The sequence below is a fragment of the Thecamonas trahens genome (assembly GCF_000142905.1).
Source record: "Thecamonas trahens ATCC 50062 unplaced genomic scaffold supercont1.57, whole genome shotgun sequence".
NCBI lineage: Eukaryota > Apusomonadida > Apusomonadidae > Thecamonas > Thecamonas trahens.
In genome coordinates this window covers 109762-130240 of record NW_013657623.1, presented here as the reverse complement: position 1 = coordinate 130240, position 20479 = coordinate 109762, and the positions used below count along the sequence as shown (strand labels likewise).

At 62.7% G+C, this 20479-nt stretch overlaps 5 protein-coding genes across 5 annotated transcripts in view; 3 read left to right on the top strand and 2 right to left on the bottom strand.

Moving 5' to 3' along the window:
- AMSG_10137 (uncharacterized protein) overlaps positions 1 to 2197 on the top strand; it is a gene marked incomplete at its 5' end in the record, with an annotated part of 2580 nt that extends 383 nt beyond the window's left edge. The window contains one exon of the mRNA XM_013898252.1: positions 128 to 2197. Coding sequence (XP_013753706.1) covers positions 128 to 1833 — 1706 coding nt within the window. The 3' untranslated portion in view covers positions 1834 to 2197. The remainder of the gene's footprint in view (positions 1 to 127) is intronic.
- A 1084-nt stretch (positions 2198 to 3281) lies between these two features.
- AMSG_10135 (DNA cross-link repair 1B protein) lies at positions 3282 to 5113 on the bottom strand (the record flags this gene model as incomplete). Its single annotated transcript, XM_013898251.1, has 2 exons — positions 3282 to 3633; positions 3919 to 5113. The coding sequence occupies 2 exons, from the start codon at positions 5111 to 5113 to the stop codon at positions 3389 to 3391; spliced, it is 1440 nt and encodes a 479-aa protein (XP_013753705.1). The 3' UTR covers positions 3282 to 3388.
- A 1839-nt stretch (positions 5114 to 6952) lies between these two features.
- Positions 6953 to 8431, bottom strand: AMSG_10133 (major facilitator superfamily transporter; the record flags this gene model as incomplete). Its single annotated transcript, XM_013898250.1, has 1 exon — positions 6953 to 8431. One exon carries the CDS (start codon positions 8429 to 8431, stop codon positions 6953 to 6955), a length of 1479 nt encoding a protein of 492 aa, XP_013753704.1.
- Positions 8432 to 9137: 706 nt separating this feature from the next.
- AMSG_12324 (uncharacterized protein) lies at positions 9138 to 19266 on the top strand (the record flags this gene model as incomplete). Its single annotated transcript, XM_013898287.1, has 4 exons — positions 9138 to 15236; positions 16194 to 17967; positions 18231 to 19046; positions 19193 to 19266. 4 exons carry the CDS (start codon positions 9138 to 9140, stop codon positions 19264 to 19266), a joined length of 8763 nt encoding a protein of 2920 aa, XP_013753741.1.
- Positions 19267 to 19589: 323 nt separating this feature from the next.
- AMSG_10129 (transmembrane protein 4) lies at positions 19590 to 20457 on the top strand (the record flags this gene model as incomplete). The annotated part of the gene is made up of 2 exons (XM_013898249.1): positions 19590 to 19665; positions 19988 to 20457. The coding sequence occupies 2 exons, from the start codon at positions 19590 to 19592 to the stop codon at positions 20455 to 20457; spliced, it is 546 nt and encodes a 181-aa protein (XP_013753703.1).
- Positions 20458 to 20479: the final 22 nt, after the last annotated feature.

Below are 20479 nucleotides of genomic sequence, written 5' to 3'. Positions count from 1 at the left end.
ATGAGGCGGGGGAGAGGAAGGAGAGCGAATACGGGCTTTCCAGTACATTCCTTCGCAGCCAAGTTCTATTCCTTCGCAAAGCCACATGAAACAAGACACTCGCATGCTCCCCCCCTTCTCTTCGCAGCGCGGTACAACGCTACACTCCGGGTAGAGATGGAGAGCAAAAGCTTGGTGCAGGCCGCACAGGCCATTACTAACCGCAACGTCGGAAATCTGGTGGCGGCCATGGCGGCGGGATCAGCGCAAGTCGGCGACATCTCGATGTCGCACCTACGGACGGCCGAGGCCAAAGTGCTTGCCCGAGCGCTTGCCGAGACCTCGGGCCTGGTGGTCCTCCACGCCCAGTTCTGCTCAATTTCCGACAAAGTGCTGGCTATCCTCGCTCGAGGCGCACTGCAATCGCGTTCGCTGGAAGTGCTTGACCTGCACGGCAACCGGGTGACACCGCGTGGTGCGCGCGCGCTCGTCGCTGCCATCCACACCGCCGCATCACACGGCAGCCTCGGCAGCCTTGTTGACATCACGCTCACCAAGTGCCGAGGCATTAGCAAAGCGCTGGCTGGCGAAGTTACCTCGGCACTGGCGGGCGCATCCGCCACTGCCGCCGCTGCAACTGCTGCCGCCGCCCGCCTCCGCGACCAAGTCGAGGCTGGGATGCGGCTCCGGCTCGCACGTGAAGCGGCAGCAGGCGTGTGCGATACAGCGTCGACTACCACGACCACGAGCTCGACACCATCGCGACCGCTGGGATCGCTCTCCCACGATGAGCGGCAACAGCTGGTCGACGACGAGATCGCCGCCGCGAGCCTGACCGCGGTCGAGACGCGGGCACAAGCGGTGCCGGCGAGAGCGTACTCGCGCTTTGCCGCCAACATCGACTGCCTCGAGTTTGTCGACTGCGCCAAGCGCGAGGTCAACACCAAACAAATGCGAGCGGTCCGCCGCCGCAAGTACGGCCTGAGCGACGGCCGAAGCACTAAGCCGCGGATCCGCACCAAACTCCACCCGGTGGCCACCGCGCACGCCGACGCCGAGCTCCTTGACTCGGGCGTCTTTGACGACGCTGAGATCGGGATCCTCTCCCAGCTGGAAGCGTACGCCCTCGATGTGCTTGTCGACGATGCGGCGTACCAAATGTGCGGGCGGGCGCGCATGATGCCGGGCGCGACGCGGACCGTGCTCTGCCTCCACGGCTTTGGCGCGTCGTGCAACTACGCGACATGGGCGCGGCTCGCGCCGGACATTGCTGCCGCTGGTCGCAACATGATCTTTGCTGACCTGCCCGGCTTTGGCCGCTCGTCCGGGCGTGACATCCAGACCGGGACGTGGCGCCGGCATGCGCCGCAACTAGTCAAGGCGCTGGTCAACGCCTTTGGCATCACTTCAGGCGTCTCGTTTGTCGGTTTTTGCGGCGGCGCCGCGACGGCGTTCCGTGCTGTCGTCGCTTACCCGCGCCTCTTTGCCGGCGAGTTCCATCTCGCCCACAACTCAGTCATCGCCGCCGTCCCGGCTGATCTTGGCGCAACGCTTGCGGCCTCAGGCTCGCGGCTGGTGGTGACCTGGGCCGAGGACGAGGACCACACCCACGGGTGCGTGGCGTACAAGGCGTTTGCCAAGCTCCGCAAGGCCCGCGACCCGACCATCATCCTCGTCGACATTGCCGACAGCCATCTTCCGGCCTACGGCGCGTGGACGAGCTCAACAGAGCTCACCCGCGGAACGCACTCATCGTTTGTCTTTGCGCCATCCTCGACACTTCGCGCCCTCCTCCGCCATCTGCTGGCCGGCCACATGCCAACATCACTCCTGCGGTCTTTACCGCAGCCTTGAGCTCATTATGCCGGGCAGCAGCCCCACTTGCCGGTGGCACAGCAGACGGTGTTGATGGGGCAGCACCGCGAGGGATGCCCGTTGATGGCCGGACAGCACGACGACGTCGACGCCATGCAGCAGTACCCGTCGCAGCACGTCTCAAAGCTCTCGCAGCACGTCCCGTTGCAGCAATGCGATGACGACGCCGGGCAACAAACAGCCGCGCCCTTGTCCTTGGGGTCTGGGCAGCATGCCTCGTCGCCTGTGCACGTCCCGCCACCGCACGGCATACTCCCCGCCCAAGCCCCCGTCCCGCCTGCCCCCGCCGCCACCGCCGCCGCCGCCTTGCCTGCTCCTTCCGTCCCCTCGGCCGCCTCGGCCATCGGCGCCAGCACCGCCAGCACCGCCAGCGCCACCAACGCGCACAAAACCACAATGCCAGCACTCGCCATGCTGTCTTCTTGCTTGAGAGAGGTGTGTGGAGTCCGCCGTGTCCGTGTCCCCTTGCCCCTTGCCTGTCTCTGCCTGTGCCTGTGCCCGCACCATTCGCCCACTGATCAACGCCGTCCGATCGCGCCCTCTTTGCCACCGGTGGCTTTTTCCAGCCACAGCCGGCGCGCGCATGCCGACTCGCCTTGCCTGCCTGGCTTGCCTTGCCTGCCTGGCCTGCCGCTGAGGTCAAGTCCATAGCGCGTACAACCACACTCGACTAGACGACCTATCAGCACGTACGCTACCGACACACCTCCTTTATACCTCTCGGCATGGCGAGCTTCCTCAGACTACGTCCCCCGCTTCGCTGGATGCTGCACTAGCTGCCGCCCCTGCTAAAGGCCACCTGATCGTGATCAGTGGCAGGCGGCAGAAAAAAGCCGCACTTTCTCACCCTTTCACAACCTCGCTCCTCCCCTTCCTCCCCCCCCCCCCCTTCCCCCCTCCCCCCTCCCCCCCTCACACTCCCACACTCAGACCACGATGGCTGCTCGCAACACTCTGTTTACGCTCGCACGTGGAGCGTCACTCATGGCGCGGCAGGCTGCGCAGCCTGCGGCACGTGGCGCGGGCCCGCTGCCGTGGGGTGTCCAGTCGCACGGCTTTGTGGGCCACGGGACAACCCTTCCGTTCAAGGTCAACGGCGTGTCGAACGCGTCCATCGCCGTCAAGGTCATCGGCCTCGTTGCTCTGGGTGTCGGCCTCCCGCTCTACGGGGTTGCCCACTCGAACCGCAACAACTGAGTCCGGTGATAACGCCTCCGCTCGATGGACACGCTGCGATGGACGCGCGAGTTGCAGCAAACTGTAAAAGTGTGCCCGGCTCTCGATTAGACCTTTTTGCCTTGCTTGCTTGACCCCGCGCTAGCGTAGCGTTCACACCGCTCGTCCGAGCACGCGCCAGGGATGATGAGGTGGGGACCAGGCAAAGCGCGATAGGCTGGCGGCCCTCGAGCCGGCCGACAACATAGATAGCGTCATTGTGCGTCTCAAGCGCCTCGCAGTAAATGCATTCCAGCGGGCCGCTCGAGGCCTCGCCGGCGTTGTACAGCGGCAAGTACGACATCAGGACTCGCGCTCGTTACTTGTGGATGGTGTCGTAGACTTCGCAGAACCGCGCCCAGGTCTCGGCCCGCATTCCGCGCGGCGGCACTGATCGCGGCAAAGCCTGCCCGGTCGAGGCGCGGCTGCTAACCACCAAGTGCCGCGGCTTTTTGGCCGGCGGCTCGAGGCCGATCTCTGTGCCCATGGCCCGCTTCCGCTGCTCGCCCGACGGCGTCCACGGAGTGATCCGCTTGCGGGATGAGGCTGCTGCTGTCGGCGACGCTTCCGTCCGGGCGCACAGCCACTGCAGTGCTTGCTTCTTGCGCGAGGGGAGTGGAGGCGCGCAACTCTGCTGCTCGCTCGACGCAGTTGCCAGCGTGACTGCTGCTGCCGGCGCGGCCGCTTCCGCCCGCGCGAGCAGCCGTTGCAGTGCTTGCTCCTTGCGCGAAACGGGCGGAGGGATGGGTGCGGGCGCAGTGGCGGGCGGGAGCGACAACGACTCTAAGCTCCCGCTTTCGCTCGATTCTGAGCGCTCGGGCTGAGTGGGAGATTGGCGACGGTGGCGACGGCGGCGAACAAGGCGCGCGCCCTTCTTGGCAATCGAGACAAAGGCCGGCGAGGCAAATTGCGCCCGACGCGGTGGCGGCTTGTAGCTGATGAGGCCATCGAACGCGAGCAGAGAGGATGAAGGCGGCGAGCCATGCGCGACGCTGCGCGGCGGGATGAAGCCGGCGGTCATAGCCTCGACGACGGCCTGCGGGATGGGTGGCGGCGGACGGGAAGGCTGCGGCGGCGGAAGTACGTGGGCAAAAATAGTGCGCAGCGAGGTGTTGACGTGGCCGACGATGGGCATGATGTCTACCGGCGCGACGTGGGCGACAAAGGCCTCGAGCTCGGCGTACGACGAGTGGTCCGAGTAGGGGATGACGACCACGTTTTCGGGTGCAGAGGCTGCCGTGTACTCGGGAGGCGGATAGCACGAGGGCATGATGCCGACGACAGCATCGCCCATGGCCTTGATGTACGAACCAAAGCTCCACTTGGGCACGCCGAGGACGGCCGACGGACCAGGGCCAGTGTGTGGCGCGGGGTGAGGACGGCCGTCGTCACTCAGCGCGGCGTTGAGCCTATCGACTGTGTACGATATGGAGAATCCAGCATCATGGAGTGCGTTGAGCAGAGGCTGCTTGCCGAGGGTGTCGAGGGCGAGGACAATGCGCTTGCCACGATCGCGTGCGGCCTGAGCGGCAGCCACCACCTCGACCACAGCCTCGCCACGAGGCGGAAAGGCACCCGATGCAGGCGATGCGTAGGTATTGTCCAAAACGAGCAAATCCACACCACGGAGAGCGTCCCAAAGAGCAGAGCCTGCATATGCAGCGGCCAGAGCGGCGTCTGCCCGGACGTCGCCAGTGTAGAGGACGCGGCCAAAGTAGCCGTCAAAGAGGAACATGGCAGCGCCCTCGACATGATTGGCGTTGTAGACGGTGACGGCCATGGACTCCCCATGGGCCAGCGGAATGACATGCGTCTCGTTTTCGGTCAGGATCTCCACACGCGGACTGGCCAATCCGTACTTGGCCGCCAGCATGATGGCGCTCCGTTGGGTGGTATACAGCCTCCCGTGCTCCCACAGCGGCGCCAGGCCCACCGTGTGGTCGGCATGCATGTGCGAGAGAAAGTACAGGTACACCCCACGCATTCGCCGCCACACGTCCACAGCCACGGGCGTGCCCGGAATACGGTGGCCGTTCACCTGCATCGACGCCAAGTCCAAGACAAGTGTGAGTGTGTGTGGGGAGGGGTGCCTTCGTCCGGTTTGCGCGCGAACTGCGGCGCGCTTTTTCAAGTCGCCTGCCACCCCCCCCCTCCCCCCTTTCAATCCGCCTCCGGTCCGGTTACAATCACAATCACGATTATGATCACGATCACAATCGCAATCACAATCGCTACGCTCAACACTACGCTCAACGCTACGCTCAACACTACGCTCAACGCTACGCTCAACGCTACGCTCAAGCCTGCCTCACCTGATCCTTGACCTCGGCTGGCAAGACATGACCATCGCTCCATTCCCACCCCCCACCACCATCACCGCCACCATCACCACCATCACCATCATCACCACCACCACCAACCCCGATCTCCTCCTCCCAACCCCACACACACATCAGCCATACTACTCCCCTCCCCCCCCCTTCCCCCCCTCCCCCCCGCCAAACCACACCATCCGTCCATCTTCGCTCTCCTCCCCTCTCACTTCCCCCCCCCCTCCCTATCACCCGGTCATGGTCTCTGACACGACGTATGGATATCTTGCAGTTGCAGGGGCTGTGCTTGCCTTTGGCTCGACGGGGATGCCTGTCAAGACGCCTGGCGTGGTGGCTGCTGGTGTGCCTGGTGCCGTCTTCCAGCTCTACTACGCAGTAGCCATCTTCTCCTCCTGGCTCGTCCTCCTCTACAACGACTTTGTCTTTACCTGGTGGGGCGTTGCCGGCGCTGCGCTCTGGCTCCCGGCAAATCTGCTTGCTCTTGCTGCTATCGGCGATGTCGGCCTCACTGTCGGCTTCTCTGCTTGGTCCGGCGCCTCCATCTGCGTCTCCTTCTTCTGGGGTGCCTTTATCTTTGGCGATGATGTGGCCAACATGGGCCTCGCTCTCCTAGCTCTCGCCGTCCTTCTCCTCGGCCTCGCTGCCCTGGCCTGTGTACACTCGGAAGCTGCTCGGGCGCTACATGCCAAGCTCGGCTTTGCTGTCTCCGCGCCGATATCGACCTCGCCCAAGCCTCTCGGCGCTATCGCCGATGCCGCCACCGACGACCACGGGACGCTCCTGCCGGTTCTCCCGGCGCCTGTCCTCATCCCAACCGACGCCGATGCTGTGACAGCTACCGACGCCGATGCCAGCTCCGATCCGGCTGCCGCCGCTGAGGCCGGCGCCACTGCAGAGCCGATCATCGACGGCCCGTCCGAGCCGACCCTCCGCCAGCGCATTCGTGGTTTTGCCTACTGCCTCGGCGTCGGCCTGTTCAACGGCTCGATGATGGTCCCACTCCGCAAGACTCCATCCGAGGCCACCGGCATTGTGTACGTGATTTCGTTCTCGGTCGGCGTCGCTATCATCACCCCGATCTACTTTGCCATCTGGTCGCTCGCCACCCGTACCGTCCCTAACATCCACTTTCGTGTCGCAGTCGGCCCGGGCCTCGCCTCGGGCTGCCTCTGGTCCATCGGCAACTTTTGCGCCACTTATGCCACCCTCTACCTAGGCCTCACCATTGGCTTTCCGCTTGTCCAGCTTGCCCTCCTCGTCTCGGGCATCTGGGGCTGGCTCCTCTATCATGAGCTTCCGGATCGCCGCCGCGTCGTCCACTTTTGGGTCGCCGCCGTCGTCGTCCTTGGCGGCGGCGCGCTCCTTGCCATTGCCGGATGAGCCATGAAAGTCAGCGCCAGTGCTTGCATCCATGCCTCATATGACCCGACACCCGTACGTTTTCAGCACGCCCTCCGAAAACCAACAACATGGCCACCTGTACGCCTCAGCCACCTACCGCTCGGCATCTCGATGGACGTCAGAGAGAGCCCTAATGCGTTTAGGGAATATCAGTCATCCTCGAGTTCACTGCCCCCGCTCGTTCCGCCGTCAGCTTGGCCCTCGCCCTCACCCTCGCCCACTGCAGCATACCCGGTCGACATCCGCAGCACCTTCTCGGACCGCGGCACAAACGGCAGGATCGGGATGAGGATCGAGGTCCCAGCGCTGTACAGTGCTGCCGTAATAAGAAACGTGGTCCGATACGACGTCGCGTCGACCAAGTATCCGCCGATCACGGCCGAGCCCGTGAACGAGACTGCGCCGATGGCCTCAAACGTGTTCCACCGCCCGCGCATCTCCTTGCTCACCACGTCCATCACAATTGACCGGTCGAGCGGGACGCCCGCACGCGCGAACGCCACACGCACCACAAACAGCACCACAATGAGCCACAGCGGCTGGATGATCGAGAGCGTGACGAGGCAAGCAATGCCCGAAAACTTGAACGTGATTGACGTTTGCAGCCGCCCAAACCACTGCGAGATCCGCTGTGCACCCGTCGTGGACGCAATCGTGGCAAAGCACCCGGCAATGACCACCAGCGAGAGCCCGATCGGCGAGAGATGGTACTCGTTGGTGAGCCACAGCGAAAAGTACGCCACAGTCATCCCGGCACCCCACGCAAAGCACAGGTCCGTTGCTACGAGCAGAAACGGCACTGCACGTGGCGTGAGCAACCCAAAGCACGTTGTCCGCTGCCGCGCAGCTCCTGCCCTGGTCCCTTCCACCACACAGACCTCCGCATCGCCAGCGACGTCACCTCGTGTCGCAAGCAGCGCCAGCTCGGCCCCATCACTTGATACGTCACCCACAAGATCACCATCGTCGTCTTCTTCCTCCTCCTCCTGCTCCTCGCCGTCGAGCGGAACAGCGTCGAGACTAACAGCCTCAGAGTCGAGCCCGAGCGCCACATCGTCGGCGAAAAAGTACAAGCAAGCCGACGAGGCCAGGCCAAAGACCATGCCCAGGTACATGACCACCCGCATCGGCCCAGCCTCCCAATCGTTACCGAGCCCTGCAAAGAGGAGAACCGTCAGCAGTGGGCCCACAAACTCGGAGCCCTCCGAGATCGCATACTGCGCCGAGAAAATGCCCGACCGCCCGCCCGTCGGCACCGAGTCGGCAAATAGTGCCGAGAGCGGCGCCGACTGCAGGCCTTCAAACGCGCCCCAGAGCGCATTAAAGGCGTAGAAGAGCCAGATCTTGTCCGTCGCCACAGCCACCACCGTCACAAGCGTCGCCGCCACCCCGACTCCGCCGGCAATCCGCAGCAGCAGCTGCCGCGACACCTTGTCCGCAAAGTACCCGGCAGGCAGCGCCAGCGCGAGGTTGACCACTCCGTTGAGGCCCGAAATGAGCCCCACCGTCGAGTTGGATCCGCCCGAGAGCAAGTAGACGTAGATGGACATGACGTTGCGGAGCGAGAGCGAGCCGGTCACACGCCACAAGACCGTAAACAACAGATACAGTCGTACGTTGGGGTTCATCGCTCCCACCATCGCCCTCATTCCCGCCATCCGCCCCCGCATCCGACCCCACATCCCCACTCGGCCTGCCAGCACATCGCCACCTGCTCCGCCAGCGGCATCCATCGCTCGCCGCCGCCTGCTGTCCGCGCCGCCTCCTTGCACACGCTTTCCTCCGCTTCCTTCAGCCCAATCCCCGCCACTACTTGCGTCAGCCCTTGTCCACCTTGTGTGCAAGCTCGCGCGACTCGGTCTTGGCTCCTCCCTCTCCTATGCCTCGCTAACCGTGCTGCTGCCGACACCCGCTGCCGCCTCCTGCAAGACAAGTGAGAGCCAAATGGGCGGGTGCACGGCACAACCACTTCGCCAGCACGTCATCCTCTGTGTCAATCCCAGAGTTGACCAGAAACGATGACATTGTTTTTTTGTCGGGAGCTACTTCCTCCGCAACCCTCGTCAAGCCCAGCTCTCACAGATAAGCCACCCATTCATAACAACATCACCACCTCATCTGCATCCTCAACCTTTCCTTCCAGCCCAACATCCAAACCTGTTCGCCATCCCCTGTAGACACCTTCTCCACATATGCAGAAAGTCCAATCCTAGCGAGAAAAAATTTCTGTCCACATATTGCTCCACGCAATCTCCCGGCTCTCTGTCCCGCACCTCGAGGGCTTCCGCACCTCACCTCCCCCCTCACCCGCACCTCACTTGCTCCTCCCTCGCCATGCTCTCCGGACCAGACACTATGGTCCGCGGGCTTCGCAAGTGGGCAAAGAGCGTGCAGGACGGACTCTTTGCCGCCCTCTATGCCATGCACCAGGCCCGATCGCCACCACCGGCGTGGCGGGCCGCCGCAGTGTTCACCATTGATATGGCCCAGCTGATGGCCTTTGCCTTTCACGCTGCCTTTCCCATGGCGCACTCGCCGACGGAAGCGCTTGCCTCATCAGTCCATCCCGATGTCGACGATCTCTCCATAGTCTCACTCGCCTTGGTCCTCCTCTCGCGACCGATGTTCCTCGCTCTCGGCGGTGTTGTGGTCGTCTTCCTCCTCGCTGTCTTTGGCAATCTTCTAGCTGTCATGCACGCCTTCTCCACTGGACGCGGCGCCCAGCTCACCTGGCCCATCACCACCCTCAACATATTTGTCATGCCCACCCTCACCATCTTCTACATTCCCATCATTCAGCTGCTTCTCATTCCGCTCGCATGCGTCGCCACCGAGGGCCCCGACGCCGCCCATTCGTACGGCTGGCTCCTCGATCCCGACACAAAGTGCTACACCGGGTGGGGGCTCGGCCTGGCCGTCTCCGCCGCCACCATTCTTGTTGCCCTGCTTGCTATGGCCCTGCCTATGGCCCTTGTCTACTTTGATCCGCGGCCGCACTCACCCGACGTCTTTGCCCGCCCGCTCGGCCGCTGCTCCCTCCTCCTCCTCACCGCAAAGTCGATCATCGCCGCCACCTTTCGCATCCCACCGCCCGACTCGCTCGCTGAGATCAAGGCTACAATCATCGTTGTTGTCTTTGCCTTTCTCCTCTACTTTCACCTCACTCGCCTGCCATACTACTCGGCCACAACCAACACTGCCGTCGGTGCCGCCTACGGTGCGCTTCTCGGTGCTGCCGTTGGTGCCGCCATCGCCGTTGTCAATGCCTCACGCACCGCGTCATGGCCCATCTACCTCATCCCGTCCTCCGCCCTCGCTCTTGCCCTGGCTGCCGCTGCCCTCGTCCGCCTCCGCCTCTCTCGCCTGGAAGCCAGCATCTGTCGTCGCCTCGATCGTCTCCCAGAGTGGGTACAGGCCCTCCAGGCCAGCGCCACAACCGTTCCTCTTAGTGACACGGTCTTCTCACTTCCGCATGCAACTCAAATTGATCCGCTAAGTGGCGACACCGCCGCTGCCGCAGAGGCTGCTCGTCTCGGTGCCGCCCTCCGCCGGTCGTTTCTCTCCTCGCCGCGCGCTGTCGAGCGTGCTGTGCGTATTTACCTCAGCGCTCGCGTGCGAGCTGCCCATGCCTCGGATGCTGCCTCGGATCCAGATGATCCGCTTGCCTCGCTCCATGCCCTTGCCAAGGTATACGACCACCATGCGGCGGCGCTCTTTGAGCTTGGCACCGAGCTGTATCCGCAATCGACCGTCGTCCGCGTCACCTACGCACTCTACACCACCGCCTTTTCGCCCCAGGCCGCCGCCGCCGCCCTCACTGCCGCCCGTGCCACCAAGAGCATGACTTCGTCACTCGATGCCCGCTACGCCGTCTACGCCTTTGAACGCTCGCTTCTCAACGAGGCCCGCGGCGGTGGTGCTGTCCACGGCGGACTGGACGTCGCCTCGTTTGTCGAGTTTGAGGAGCACTTTAACGTCGCCTCTATCGCTCATCGCCACGCCCTCTCGCTTACCCATCGCCTCTGGGTCCTCATCCAGGACGCTGACGTCGACGCCGACGCCTTTTCTGACCTCGTATCGGCCCTCACTGCCGCCAGGGCCGCCGCCAAAGCCGCCTACGCCCAGCTTCTCACCCGCTTCTCGTACTCGTATGATCTTCTGAATATCTACGCCGACTTTGTCGAGCACTTTGATCGCAACTATGAGGTGGCCGACGCCTTCCGCGCTCGTGCAGAGTCATACGCAGCTGCAGCCGCCAACGATAAGGCCGGCCGCTCTGTCGCAGAGGCCTCGGCCTCGTGTCGGTCCGCCTCTCTCAGTTCAGAGGGTGTGCCCAGCGCGAGTCACTCCCGCCGCGGCTCAGTTTCATCGCTCCCAGGCTCCTCGCGGATGCGGCAAAGCTACCACGCGGTCATTGATCGCAAGATTTCGCGGGCCTCAGTCGCTCTCAACGGTGGTCGCGCGTCCAAGTTCCAACGCTTGGTCATCGGCTCGCCAACGCGAGACTCGACACCGCCACGAGGCACTTCATCTCACCGCATTATCCACGCTCGCACCTCTTCCCGCACCCGTCACCGCGCCTCTGCCAGCGTTTCGACCAGCGGCCACCATCCCATCAGGAGCAGCTCCTCGTCGGCGTCCGGCGTTTCCAAATTGTCGCCTTCTAGTGCCACCTCTGATACCGAAGCACGACGCCGGAGGCGGCCTCCCGGCTCCCGCCGCTCGCTACCGTCATCGCCGCCGTCCGTGCGGCCCCGACCGGCGTCTGCCTCGCCGCATCGGGCAGAAGCTGGTGTCTCGTCCGTCACTCGCCAGACACTGGTGGCAACATCCTGGACTGAGTCGTCTGCCCCGTCGATCGTCGACCGCACCAACGCCAGTTTGTCCGAGAGCAGCTCTCGGGTTCCCCAGTCCACCGGCCGCCGACCGCGCGCTGCCCTTTTCTCCCGCAATAGCTTGTCTTCGCTCCGCAGCTCCGACTCGGGATCGCAAAGTGGGATTTCGTCGCCCATTTCGTCGGGCATTGCCCATCAGACCCTGCGCCGGTATCGGGCTGCCCGGCAACGCGCGCTCTCTGCCAAGTCACGCGCTGTGCTCCGCCTCCGCTGGTCGCTCCGCGTCGCATCGGCCGTTCTTGGCCTGCTCTTTGTCATCGGCTTTGCTTTTCTTATTGCGCAGTACAAGGACTTTGACGAAAAGCTCCGTATGATGAACACGTACGGTCGCATGCGCAAGCTCTCGCTCTCGATGGATCTCCATACAACACATGTTCAGCAAGATTTCGCCTCGCGGATCGACCGTGACCATGCCGCCGAGCATGCTGGTGTCCTCGCCACCCTCGCGGACACGCTTAGCGACCATATGTCCCGAATGTACCGCAAAACGTATGGCTCGGCACGACTTTCATCGCCTCAACTGGACGCCCTCTGGCGCTCACCGTACATCCCGGTCATTTACGCCGTGCACAAACCGACTTCTGGCACCGTCGTCCGTACCACGCGACAGCGATCTCTCTGGGACGCCGGTGCCGAGCTGATTGCATCTGTTCGCTCTGTGGCCTCCCGCCCCCTGGCCCCCTGGCCTATCTCCGTGTCGAACATCGACTCGGACGTCCTTTTTGTTCGTGACAACATCCGCGGCTTTGGTGGTACTGGTGAGCTTGGTGCCGCCTTTGGTCGCGGCGGCGCTCTGTTTGTGGCCAGCATCCGCGCCGCTGTTAACTCGCTTCGCACAACACAGCTCGTGGTGTGCATTGCCTCTGTAGTCACCGTCATCATTATTGGTGGTGCTGTGCTCTACCCGTCGCATCGAGCACTGCGTTACGAGCAACGAGAGTCGTTCCGTCTCTTCTCCACCATCCCACCAGCCATCGCCGCCGAGGTCTCGAACGAGTTCTCGACAGCGCTTGCTGACTTTGATCAACGCCACGCCCAGCTCTCAGACACCAACGGCCCCACTGACGGTCTTGACGCCGGCATGCTGAGCATTCATATCGACGCGGATGTGTCTTCCTGCGACTCGACCATCGACGGCAACGGCTCGGACACCGGCGGAGCAGGCTCGGGCGGAACAGTCCTGTCAAGCTCACACAACGCCGCAGCCGCGCGGAGTCGACTGCGCCACGCCGGCATCACTTCGGGCGGTCGCCTTTCCATACTCCATCGAGTCTTCTACCGAATCACTGGTGCATTGGTGGTTCTGGCAACATTGTCGTTAGCGTTTCTTGTTGTAGGCTTGATCTACGCCTCTTCGGTCCGCTCGCACGGGTCCACTATCAACAAGGCTGGCATCCGCCGGTACCACGCCGCTGCCATTCATTTCAGCGCCTACCAACTCAGCATCCACGCGCAACGTGCTCTTGGTATCAACCCACTCAAGACATCCATCTCCGTCCCCGACATCGAGAGCGTCCGAGGTGCACTCGTCGAATCAGCCAATGCTCTCTGGGACGCGCACATGTTTGTCAAGTACGGCAACGCTGCAGCGGCCGGTACCGATGGCCAGTTTCCCGCCCTTGACAATCTGATGTACGCTCGCGGCCTCGACACCTTGCTTGCAGGCTATGTTAGTCAGGCCCATGCGCTTCACACGCTCTCGGCCAACCTCACCTCAACCAATGCCTCGCTGGTTGTCCACGACGTCGCGGACGAGCTTGCTGCGCTTGAAGATAGCCAGCTTAATGCCCTGCTGGAAGAAGCTGTCACCATCATCGGCGATGCATATGCTGCCGAGTTGCACGTTGTCCGCATCATTGCCGTCGCCATCATTGTGAGCCAGCTTGTCTTTCTGGGCTTGGTCTACGCGGTTGTATTTGCGCGGCTAGTGGCGTCGATCACTGATGAGGCACAGCGCTCGCGCTCGCTCATCTTTATCATCCGGCCAGAGATCATTCAGCTCCTTCCACAGCTTGCACACTTTATCGAGACGGGCGAGTTTATCGAGCTGGAAGCCCTGGAGCGGAGTCTGAATGCACCAGGCCTTGTCCGCCGCTGTGTGCTTGAGGTCTCGGCCAACTCGCGTACAATCGTGGGCATGGACGGCGATGTCTCGTTCTTTGGTATTCCGCCGCGCTCGCTGCTTCGCCTTCCTATCTCCGACTGCGTGCCGAAGCTCGCAGAAGCCGCCAAGGCTCAACCAGCCAGTATAGACCCACTGCTGCGCCACATGCAGCTTCCGCCGCGCAAGGTGGCCATCACGCCGTTTGCCTCGGCCAACTCCTCGTCCGATGCGCGGTTGACGGCGTTCGTCTGGGTCACGCACTACCGGCCGACGCCGTCGCGCGGCCAGTTTGGATTGTCGCTGATAGAGGTGCAGCCGTCAACAAGCACGCACCGGGGCTTTACACGCCGCGCGTTGCGGAAAGTGGCGCCGTCACCGTCGCCTGGCAACTCCAATATCCGGCTCGACAACCCGCACAGCACCTTTGCCATCGGCTTTGTCCCGCATCTTGTTGATGGTGATGTGCACATGGTGCCTGCCGGCGCCACATCGGAGGCCTCTGGACGCTACCGGCTCACGTTTTTCTTCCGCGATCTAACTTCTGGCCTCCGCCACACTGCGGACAGCGTCGTCATTCCTCCAACGCCCCTGCAAACGCTCGGCCCGTTCGAGACCGAGCTAGTTGAGAAGCGTGCTGCTGTCTGCAGCCATCTTGGAACGCAACTGGGCAAGATCCATGCCCATCTCGTAGTCCATCCACTCAGTGGATTAGTGGTCGACGCTGAGGTCGATCCGGTCGCAGCTGCCTGGCTGGATGCGGATCTCTTGAACCAGCTGAGTATGTCGTCGCTTGTGCCCGGACTCGATGTGCACGCCCTCGTCTCCTCGCCGTCCCCGATCGAAGCTGTTGTCTATCCGCCAGGCGCTGTCCGGACCGCCCTTGTGGCCAGTATGGCCGCCGAGTCTATCACCATAGCGGAGAATCGCTCAGACGTCCTTGTCGTGGTCGCCGTTCGCTTTCCGCTTGCTGCCGCTCCCGTGGAAGTCCGCGAGCTTGCCACAAGTCGCGAAGCGGGTGTCATCGTCTTTGCCACCTCTGGCCGAGCCCATGGCATCGCGGCACCACTGGCTGCCGTTGGCACCTCGCTCCTTCTCCTCGATGTGTCGTTTGATGAGCTTGTGGCCCGGCCGGAACATGCTCTGGGCCCATCGCTTCCAACTTGGCTTGCAGAGCCACCGCCACCACCGCTCGACTTCGGCGAACGGCTGACCGGCTCGATCATTCGATTTGATACCATGGCAGTGGTTCTGTTTGCGGCACGGCCATCAGCAGTCACCTTTGTTTCGAACGCGCAGCTCGCTTGTCACGAGCTATCGTCGTCCAACGACACGCCGTCGACTGCCTCAGCCGACTCGGCGCCCGCGATTATGAGCGCATCCGTCCAGACCGAGCTCTACACTTCCGCCGTCATGCAGCCCATCGCGGCTGACGCTGTAGTTGTGCCCCCACACAATCGCGCACCCAGTCTCGCTCGTCTGACTCGAGCAACTCGTCGTCCTCATCGCTCTGCTCCGACTCGGACTCATCGCCGTCCTCATCGTCATCGACATCATTCTCCTCGCAGATTGTGTCTCCACCTGCTACTGCCATTCCCATCCGCACCCTCTAGCAAGAGCATCGCCAAAGTCGTAGCCATCGTCCCCAAGCCCATCCCCCATCCCAGAACACACGTCCAGTCACCACCACCGAATCGCCTGTCCCACCGCACCACCACCACCGCACCACCACCACCGCAACACCACCACCATCATCACGTTCCGACCACACACCACACAAACACACAAACACAAACACACACGCCACTACCTCCTCACCCCCACCCCACCCCCGCCCCCTCGCACACACACACGCATACACACACCTCCCTCCCCTCCCCTCCCATCGCCGACATGTCTGCCAAACATTCAAAAGTTTCGGCTGGCGCCAACACGCCGCCGCGACGCAGGAGGTCACGCCAGGGCCAGAAAGCCCAGTCGACACGCCCAGATAAGGTCACGTCCAAGAGCAGGAGCAAGAGCAAGAACAAGAGCAAGAGCAAGAGCAAGAGCAAGAGCAAGTCAAAGCCAAAGTCAAAGTCAAAGTCGAAGCGGAAGAGCAAGGGCTCGACCACGGAAGCGACATCGTCCCGCAAGCGGAGGAGCAAAGCCAATACTTACTTGGCGGAATCGGCTTCGACATCGAGCTCGGCCTCAGGGGTATCAGTATCATCATCGGGGGCATCGCTTCCGTCCTCGCTGAGCGCAGGCTCGAGCTCGAGCTTTCCTACTGCTGCAGTGCCGGATCGGCTGGCACGGTCGATGCCTGACGTGGCGGGAACGACTGGTGTGGGTGGCCTCTCTGCTAATCGGGAGAATCTGGTACGGCAGCTACATCATCTGGAAAACCGCGAGTACTGGACGGCGGCACGGGCCGAGGCCCAGCCGCAGCTGAAGGAGCTGGCCTCGCTGGAGCTGCTCTCGAATCTGCGGCTGTCGGCATCGCGGATGGCGACCTGTCTCGGGGCGTCCTCGCTGAGCGTCTCGCGGTCGTCCAAGCAGAAGATCCTTGCTCTCTGGGTCTATCTCACTGCACCGCTCTGGGCGTGGGTCCTCCTCATTCCGGTCGTCTTTCCGGTTGTACACCGCTACTACGAACGGCACGTGGCGCTGGCGTCGACAACGTCGACGGCGGCGCTGGTCTCGTCATCAGCGCGGACGTGGATTGCGTATGCCGCGGCGCTGGTCATGGTTCCGCTCTCTACTGCTGCGGGCATCTCACTGTACATTTTGGTCTCACACTGGTCCCAGCTCGAGCTTTCGTTGGCGGAGCGGATGGCACCCCTGCTGGGATACACGCTGGTGTATCTACTTGCGCTCGGCCTCCTGTTCACCAAACTCTCGCTGCTCAATGAGCAGTATCAGCTCGACCGGCTGCGTGCGCTTCTTGACCGTGCGTCTGTGGGCGTTGGCTCGGTGGACGCGGTCGCGACTTCGGGCCACGGCTCGCTCTCGCATCGCGACATGGAGGCGCTGCTGGCAACGTACGAGTTTGACGGAACTGACGGTGATCTGGTCTCGCTGCTCTCGGAGCAGCAAGAGCAAGCTCGCGGACATGTGTGGGTGAGCGCATCAGGCGCGTGGACAGAGCAGCAAGAGTCGGAGTCGATGTCGGGTATGTATCTCTATGAGTACGTTTCTGACTACGAGTCGACAGCACGGTCGTCAGCGTCAGAGTTCCTGGACGATCTGTCGTCGTCGAGTACCACAGACATGGAAGCCGGGCCGCGACGGCCTGCGCCGCTGCTGAAGGCGCGCGAGCAAGACGACGCGATCATTGATCGCATGATGGCACTGTTTGCCAGCGCGGCGTCATCGTGGCGGCGGATTCTGTGCTACGTGGCGCTGGCACTGTCTATCTCGGCGGTGCAGGCTCTGCTTGGCCCAGTGTATCGGTCCGCGTCTGCATCGGGCGGTTTTTCGCTCTCATCGCTGTGGCGGTCACATGCCTTTGCGCTGGATGCGGCGTGGTATGAGAGCGGCGCGCGAATTCTTGCGCTGTACGCGCTGTTTGTGACGACACTCTCGGTGGTGCTGCTTCTGTTCAAGGCGCTGGCGGAGCTGCGGTTTGTGGAGGGTCACTTGCGAGCGCTGCATGAGGCGTCGACGCGTAAGACGTCGCTGGTGGCGCGTGCTTCGGGCAAGCGCAAGCCGTACGTACTGACCATCGAGAACCAGTACATGCTGTATTTGTGGGCCGAGCTGCGGACTCGGATCCGTGCGCGGATGGAGGTGGCCAATCGTGAGGCCGGGCCTGTGGCGGCGATGGCGCTGGCAGGCGTCATCACGCTCACGCTCTTTGTCATTGTGCGCATCGTGACGCTGCCGCACGACGGTGCGTTCTTTGACGCGCTCGGTGTGTACACCCTCTTCAACATGGTAGTCCTCCTCCTCTTCCTCTACGCCATCGTCTCGGCCGGAATCAGCATTGCCTCGTACCGAACCAAGCAGCAGTTCTTCCTCACCACCCAGAAGCACAAGCTCCGCAAGCAGCTCTCTGCAGCGGTGGAGGCTTCATCACAGGCTGCGACCAAGCAAGCGCTGATGCAGGCGCTCGACGCTCAAATCCTCGAGGTTGCCGACCAGCCCGCACCGTCGATCCTCTCCATCGCGCTCACCGCACAACTCCGTAACCGTATTCTCGGCGTTGCTGCCACTGCCCTTGTTGGAGCACTCGTCCGATTCATCGAGGTGTAAAGCCGTCCGTGAGTGATATGGAATGAGTCCAAGCAAGTGGCGCGAGCAGGTGAGCGGTGAGCGGTGAGTGGCGGGGTGGCGGCAAGACCTGTCACCGGACGCCGACCATGTCCGCGCCCAACCCAGCAGCAGCAGCAGCAGCAGCAGCAACAACAACAACACCAACAACAGCAGCAGCGAGGAGAGAGGAGACAGCGCCTGCAACGGGGGCCGACAAGAGCGAGCTCGCCATGTTCTTCTTCAACTCGGGCGAGTACGAGTCGGCCGAGGTGGCTCTTGGCGAGGTGGCTGCGGGAGCGAGTACTGCTGCTGCCGAAGCGAGCACGGCCGAAGAGAAGCAGGCGGCTGCGGCCAAGGCTGCCAAGGCCCACCACATGCGTGCACTTGCTCTGCATCGTCTCAAGCGGCCCGAAGACGCCATCGATGCCTTTGATTGTGCTTTGGATCTGCTGCCGGATGGCCATGAAGCTGCTGCCGATGGCCACGCTGCTGGCGATGATGCCATCGCCGCTGTGGCTCTGCCGCGCCTTGATGCCCGTCTGGCCCGGGCGAGTGTACTGCTGGATCTTGGGAGGGCTGCCGAGGCCGAGACCGAGGCGACGGCCGTGACCGAGGCGGTGGAGAGCGCGTTTGGCCCCGCCGATGAGAAGACAATTGCGGCGAGGACGACGGTGCTGAGGGCGCAGCGGGCCAAGGGCGAAGTTGAGGCCGCGGTGGACGGGCTTGGCGCGCTGATGCAGGCGGCGGCCGGAGCGCTCGGTCCGCGACATCCGCAGACCTCGATTATCTGGATTGAGTGGCTTGAGGCCATGCACGCGGCCGGTGGCCACCCCGACGTCCTCCAGGCGTTCAACGAGTTCATGGCCGTCGCCGAGGCGGTGCTGGGCAAGACCGACTCACGGCTGGTCGACACCCGGCTGCGAGTCAGCCAGTCGATGGTTGCGCTCGGCTTCCACCACGAGGCTGTCGATGTGCTCAAGGCTGCTGTTCGCATCCGCCGCGAGGTGCTCGGTAACAGCGATCCGCTAACCACTGCTGCTGCCGCCGCCCTCTCTGCGCTGCGTGCCGACATTCGTGCCGCCGCCGACGCCGCACCGCCGCCAGACGACGCCGACTTTCTCCCCGACCATCTCCGCGGCGGGCCAAGGCCAGCGGAGGCAAGAGAAAGAAGGCCGGTAAGAGCAAGAACAACAACAAGAACAAGAAGAAGGGTGGTAAGAAGCGCAAGTGATGTCCTTATGCCTATCTGCCTACCCCCTGCCAACTCCTACACCATTGTGATCGGTACACCTGCTATGACCAGGATCCCCGTCATGATCCGTACACCCGTCACGCCAGGCCACGCCACGCCCATCATCATGCCCACGGCTACCACCACAACCACCACTACAACCACGCCATCATCCCCCTAAAATCATCATCTCACCCACGATTTCTCTCATACTCCCATCACTATCACCATCATCATCATGGTCATCACCCCCATCATCATCATCATCATCATCATCATCATCATCATGGTCATCACCCCCCATCATCATCATCGTCATCATCATGGTCATCATCATGGTCACCATCATCATCATCGTCACCATCATCATCATCGTCATCACCCCCATCATCATCATCAGTCACCATCGCCCGCTCCCCGCTCTCCCTGTCTCCTCCGTCAACTCTCTGACGTCAGAGCCGCCTCTGCCCACCCACCCCACCCCCACACACCCCCCACCCCCACCACCACCACCACCACCACTACCACTACCACTACCACCCAACTCACACTCACACAACCCTCCCAATGCGGATCTCTCTCACTGCTGCTGTGGCACTGATGGCCCTGCTCGGAGTGCTGGCAGTGCTGGTGGTGCCGGCTGCCGGACGAGGCAAGGTCCGCCGGCTGCGGTACGCCGGCCTGCCTGCCGAGCATGTATGTGGGGTGTGCAGGGCGACAGGACGGGCTATCGACGACATGGTCAATGCTGTCCATCCTACGTCGACGGTCATGCATGGATCGCGGACAAACGCAGACGGATCGTACAAGTATGTCCGCTATCAGCGATCAGAGTCGCGGGTGTACGAGATCTTGGAGGAGGTCTGCTCAGAGTCGTTCAAGGGCGCTGATGCGGTGGCCACAAACGACGACGGATCGTTGGACTATGTCAATGTCGGTGCTGGTGGCTCCTTCTCCAATGTTCAGATGGGCGTGTTTGAGAAGGACGGTCCGCTTCATGCCTGCCATCGCATCGTCGAGGCCTACGAGGACGAGCTCTTTGACTACATCCATGACTCGTACGATACTGTCCTTGACATCCCGCTCATGCTCTGTGATGAGTGGGCTCAGGTGTGCAACGACTTCCCACTCCCGTCCGCCGGATCTGCTTCGGAGACGGCTCCTGCGCCAGCCGATCACACCGATCTGTAGCCCCCTCTACGCACCACGCACA